Here is a 6,000-nt window from a genome sequence, read left to right on the forward strand (position 1 = left end):
GCACTTCACAAAAAGTAACTGATACAGACATGTATTTGACAGCATTTGGTGAAATGCTAAAATACACAATCTCAAAAGTTACAGTCCTGATTTTTAAAAATTAATCAGTGTTTGGCTCATTACATTAAACCATAATTCAAAAACAGAGGTAATTTTACTTTTATGGAAATAATAAATTCATGTAATAAAACTTAACAGAGAAAACAGATCAAAACATTCAGCTGCTGCAAGATGAAAATAAATGTGCTTGAAAGACTCAACAGGTCAGTCAGCATTTCTGTTTTAATTTTAATAAAATAACGTTTATTGTGAAATATAGCAGCCTAATGGCAAATTTAGTTACATTCTCTTGTAAATTTGGAACACATTGAAGTCTACTCACCAGATAGCGCTCTGATGAAACACTGACCAGGATAAGGTCATCTCCAATTCGTACCTTCTCTCCTTCAGATCTTTGTTTTGAAGCTGGGTGTATAGTCCACCAACATGCCTCACCTAAACAGTACATCATAAATGAAAGGTTCTATAGATTTGGAGTCTTCTCTTTTTTAATACTAAATGGAGAGAAACTTTACTAAGTGTTAGGTTAGAGAGGTGCTGGAAAAGCACAGCAGTTCAGGCAGCATCCAAGGAACAGTAAAATTGACGTTTCGGGCAAAAGCCCTTCATCAGGAATACAGGCAGAGAGCCTGAAGGGTGGAGGGATCTCTTAACTTACCTGGCTTTTTTTCCCTCTTTTACATTAATTGTGTAGCATGGGTGTCCAACATTTATAGCACTTTTTGTCCCTTTGTGAACTGAAATCTGAAGATTTTTATTGTGATTAATGTACAATACAGTCATCATATTGCTTTACCTGTTGAATCTTCTTGCAACCCAACATCAAAAGCAAGTTTGTCCGTTGAAGACCTTGATGTAGTCAAGCAAGTCAAATACTAGGAAAAAAGAATTTTACATATTTTAAAATTAATGTGCATTATCAGTTCATTAAAAATCAAAAGCTGAAATAGCTCTCAGAAAGTAGACAGGTAAGTACCTAAAATATTTATTACTTTTACTTTGCTTGAATGCATATACACACCAGCAGAACAGAAAAATATAAATGTGAAAAAACTTATCTGATGTGCTATTCACTCTAGTGTTGTTTCAGATGTTTTATATGATTTGCAAACTCTGAAGCATTGTTTTTATTCATTCATTTGAGTGGGCATTTACTGCCCATTCCTAATTGCCCCGAGGGCAGTGAAGAGTCAACCACATTGCTGCAGGCCTGGAGTCACATGTAGGCCAGACCAGGTAAGGATGGCAGTTTCTTTCCCTAAAGAACATTAGTGAATCAGATGGGTTTTTCTGACAATTGACAGTTGATTCGTGGTCATTAGACTCTTAATTCCAGACTTTTCTTTTGTTGAATTCAAAAATTCACCATGGCAGGATTTGAACCTGAGTCCTGGAACCTTATCTGTGTTCTGGATTTACAGTCAAACAATAAAACCATTAGGCTGTTACTTCTCTGTACTGCATTACATACAGTAGATATATAATACTGCAGATCATTAGTCTACTGTCTTGAAATACTAACAATCCTTTTTCATATTCGGAGATATAGAAACAGGAATAGACTGATCCACCCCTTGATTCTGTTCTGACATTCAATGAGAACATGGTTGATTTGAAATTCAATTCCAGTTATAATCATGGGTGACACCTGCCTAAATATTCTTCCCTTGTGAATCTATTGGAATCTATTTGCATTTGACCTAGTGGAAAGGGTTCAAGGTTTACACAATTCCTAACATGAGAAAATGTTCTTGACATCACCATCAATGACATTAATCAGCTTTAAGGTTGTGCTGCCTTACTCTCAACTACACCAACAAAGGTAAGTATCTTCAGAACAGCAACAGCAAAACAGGATAAAGAGAATGGACATTTACTAGTTATATTTCTCATTGTACCTGCCTCCACCTATTCCCATCTCCAGCTCGTTAATCTTAAAATCCTTGATCTTGTTTAACAATGACTCATTTCATCCTCTTCTGTCATCTCCTCCAGCCCATTTAACTCATATCCGGCATCTTTCAGTGTGTGTGGATTAATGTGTGTTTCCCTCTACTGGATCATTGGTAGCAAAACCAGTTAGGCATTTTACTCCCACAACTTGGATTACTGTTTCTGAACCCTTCACTGTGCTACACATCATCTCCAAACATGTATTTGGCCACTTTGTCTAAATCACTCACAGTTCCTATGTGGGTTTCAGATCCTTCCTCTCTCAAGTACCTTGGAATATTTGGTTTGTTTGCATAATAAATCATTGAAATCATAAAACAAAAAGAAACCTTTACAAAACAGTATTCTAGGGTCAGGTGAGGGAAGAGGGAAATACCTCTGTCCTTCCTGTTGGCTTTGCAAAACATAAACAAAGCATTAGTCTCTGTATATGTTGCATTTGAATGAAAATATTACAATTAATCTCATTCACGTCTCTATACTTACCATTCCACTGTACGCATGCCGGAGAAGAATAGCATGACCATAAAGAAGAGTTCTGTGGCCACCTCCCTGAGCTGCCTATAAATAAAGAGAATATTAGTTTCCAACCAATTTACTAAATGCCTGTGATTTAAATCACACAGTGAGGATGATGGCTGCTAGAAAGTGCTCCTGATTCTGCATGAAAATTAGTTCAGTGACTAGACATTAAGAATAATTGATCCAGGTGGGGTAATCTGCTTTAACCAGTGGTATTAAATGGAACTTTGCAAAGTACTATAATAAATTAGATAGAGTTATTACAATCAGGAACTGGAGAGTACTGTAGTAAAAGAAAACAAAAGAGTTTAAAATCAAGTGTTAAAATGACAAACCATTAAAGCTCACAATTGTTAATTTCCAACTAATAATCCAGAAAAAAATACCAGTTTTCAAGATTGAATTGCATCCGTTACTAATGAAATTAGATAAGCCAAAAGCAAGTTGCTTCCTAGCTAATAATTTTTACAGTTATATCAAATATAGAACTATAATGTATGCTCATGGGTAAACCTAGAGATTTAGGGTCGGGCGGCACGGTTTCTCAGTGGTTAGCACTGCTGCCTCACAGCGCCAGGGATCCGGATTCAATTCCAGCCTCGGGCAACTGTCTGTGTGGAGTTTGTACATTCTCCCCATGTCTGCGTGGGTTTGCTCCAGTTTCCTTCCACAGTCCAAAGATGTGCAGGTCAGGTGAATTGTCCATGCTAAATTGCCCATAGTGATAGGTGCATTAGTAGGGAGTAGGGGAAACAGATCTGGGTGTGTTACACTTCGGAGGGTCGGCATGGACTTGTTGGGCCGAAGGGCCTGTTTCCACACTGTAGGGAATTTAATCTAACCATTTCTCTGTATTAAACAGTCACTTAACAAGCAATATCAATGAACAGATTTCAGACTTTTGAAAGGGTTAAGGGTTACAGAGGATAGGCAACAAAGTGCAGTCCAAACACATCCAATCGTGTGATGACATTGATGTGGACTAATGCTTGTCAAAAGCCTGGCCAACGGCATAACTCACCTCATTAAAATTCAATTCACAAAATGTTCTGAACAAGTCAAATGTTAGGAAAATTGACAAGGAAGTCAGAGTGGCAGATTCCATGCTGGAAACCAGACAGCAATATCCCAAAGTAGGTTCCATGGACACTAGCCACACACACACCCCTGACCACAGACACTGGCATCCAGCATGTCCCAACCTAATGAACACTCATGGTACATCTCTGTTCCAGTTGCAGGCCACTTATATACTTCAATGCTGCACCAGCAACTATCATTGTAACGTTGCTGTAAGAACACTGTACACTCAGAGACCAGCTCATGGACTAGACCAAGCTGTATCACTGGACTTTTCAGTCACTGTCATAGCACTCACTCACTCTGACCTTAACTCAATGCTCACAATATCCATGCTTTGCACTGCCTTGCCATATCATTCAGAGATAACAGGCTCATATTCCTGCTCTCTTTATGAACAAACTGAATCAATTGAACCTTTGCTCGGGGTTCTGGCACAATTAGTGCAATCACTGATAGCCTTCTAGGCCCCGCATGGAGTAGTCAGTCCTCATAAAGGAGCTGAATGACAGCGGCATACGACCCATCATGACCCTTTCTGCCCTATTGTGGACTGTTTTCCTTATAGAATGCAAGAATGTCAGTTATTATAGAAGATGAAAGTGGATGGCACAGGTATTACTGGTGGTGCAGATAGGAAGGTGTCCTGAAGAAGGGTTAGTAGCATCAGGATTGAATTGGGTGAAAGCAAGTGAGGAAGATGTTGTCAGTAATAATTGAGAGTTTTTTTAATTCACTCAGGGGATGTGGGTGTCTCTGGCCAGATCAGCACTTATTGCTCATCCCTAATCGCCCAGAGGGCAGTTAAGAGTAAACCACATTGCTGTAGATCTGCAGTCACAGGTAGGCCAGATATCCTTCCCTAATGGACATTAGTGAACCAGATGAGCTTCGCCCGACAATTGACAGTGATTTCATGGTCATCATTACACCCTTAATTCCAGATTCCTTTATTTAAAAAAAAATGCATTCAAATTCACCACTTATCGTATGAGGATTTGAACTCAGGTCCCCAGACTATCAACAGAGTTTCTGTACTAATAGTCTAGTGATAACACCAGTAGGCCATTGCCTCCCCTAGTAGTAGAGTAGTAAAGCATGAGCCTTGGTGGAAACGGAGTACGGAAGCCAAGACAGAGTGAGTGTGAAGTGTGTGAGAGAAGATAGCAGCATTTATGCTGATAGAGTGAAGAAGGATATTGACCTTCTCCCTACTGTGTTGGTCATTCCTCCAGAGTGCTGACAGTGTTCTAATCTTGGTCACAACCTCAGACCAAGTGACGCTTCCTCCACTGCCAGGGAAGAGAAAGTCCAGTTTGTGCATTACCCTGTCCTAGGATCTCCAAGACCTGCCCGCAAAGCAGAGTGCTGATTTCACTCAGTCTGCCAAGTCCAAGGCAAATGCTAGGAACTGCGCAGGCAGCTCCAGTTGATGACACTTGCTCAGGTGCACAATGGCCTTTTCAAGACGCTGCAGGAATAAGAGATGCCAGTTTAGGGATTTTGGGATGTTTGAGTAGCGAGTTGTAACTTGAAACAGCATGTGGTAAGGTGAGGTGAAAATCGGACTTGAGAGACACCATGGGGTGAGGTAGGTAATTAATGAGATGAGTTTAGCAAAATATGAGGAAGTCTCCAAAAAACTTGGACGTCACTCAAATTTAACAAAAAAAATGTAAGATTCAGCCCTACATCTTTGTCCCCTCACTGTCTAAAATTAATTTGATATTCAAAGTTTATAGAATACATTAAACAATTGTATTATTAATGTAGTCTGGTCTTGGTTTTTCTTTCTCGCACACACAATTATTATTTTCAAGTAGAAAGAATGATTAAATCTTTAGAAATTCATCTTGCTTTCCTGATAATAACCGAGAATGGAAGGTAAAATATATTTTATTGAAAATTGTGAGGAATAACATATCATTTGACCATGCTGTCGATGCTCTCTAGGAAGCTGTGTACACTTCCTGTTGCTGAATTTTCACAGTTTTATATTCATGTACTTTATATTATAATTTTAAAAGTTCCTGCTGTTTTACTGTTAAACTCTGCTTCTTTTAGTTTTATTTCAACAGACAATAGACAATAGGTGCAGGAGTAGGCCATTCTGTAGGATGGCTGATCATCCTCAATCAGTATCCTGTTCCTGCCTTATCTCCATAACCCTTGATTCCACTATCCTTGAGAGCTCTATCCAACTCTTTCTTAAACGAATCCAGAGACTGGGCCTCCACTGCCTTCTGGGGCAGAGCATTCCGCACACCCACCACTCTCTGGATGAAGAAGTTTCTCCTCATCTCTGTCCTAAATGGCCTACCCCTTATTCTTAAGCTGTGTCCTCTGGTTCGGGACTCACCCATCAGCAGAAACATGTTTCCTGCC

At 39.4% G+C, this 6,000-nt stretch overlaps 1 protein-coding gene across 10 annotated transcripts in view; it reads right to left on the minus strand.

The window, feature by feature from the left end:
- Positions 1-6,000, minus strand: part of ryr3 (ryanodine receptor 3) — a 347,517-nt gene that overhangs the window by 275,472 nt on the left and 66,045 nt on the right. For all 10 annotated transcript variants that reach the window (XM_043697981.1, XM_043697979.1, XM_043697973.1 and 7 more), the window contains exons 4-6: positions 2,500-2,574; positions 857-935; positions 383-495 (exon numbers count right to left, since the gene is read on the minus strand). In XM_043697981.1, the coding sequence (XP_043553916.1) occupies positions 383-495; positions 857-935; positions 2,500-2,574 (267 nt within the window). The remainder of the gene's footprint in view (positions 1-382; positions 496-856; positions 936-2,499; positions 2,575-6,000) is intronic.

The sequence above is a fragment of the Chiloscyllium plagiosum genome, chromosome 10 (assembly GCF_004010195.1).
Source record: "Chiloscyllium plagiosum isolate BGI_BamShark_2017 chromosome 10, ASM401019v2, whole genome shotgun sequence".
Lineage (NCBI taxonomy): Eukaryota > Metazoa > Chordata > Chondrichthyes > Orectolobiformes > Hemiscylliidae > Chiloscyllium > Chiloscyllium plagiosum.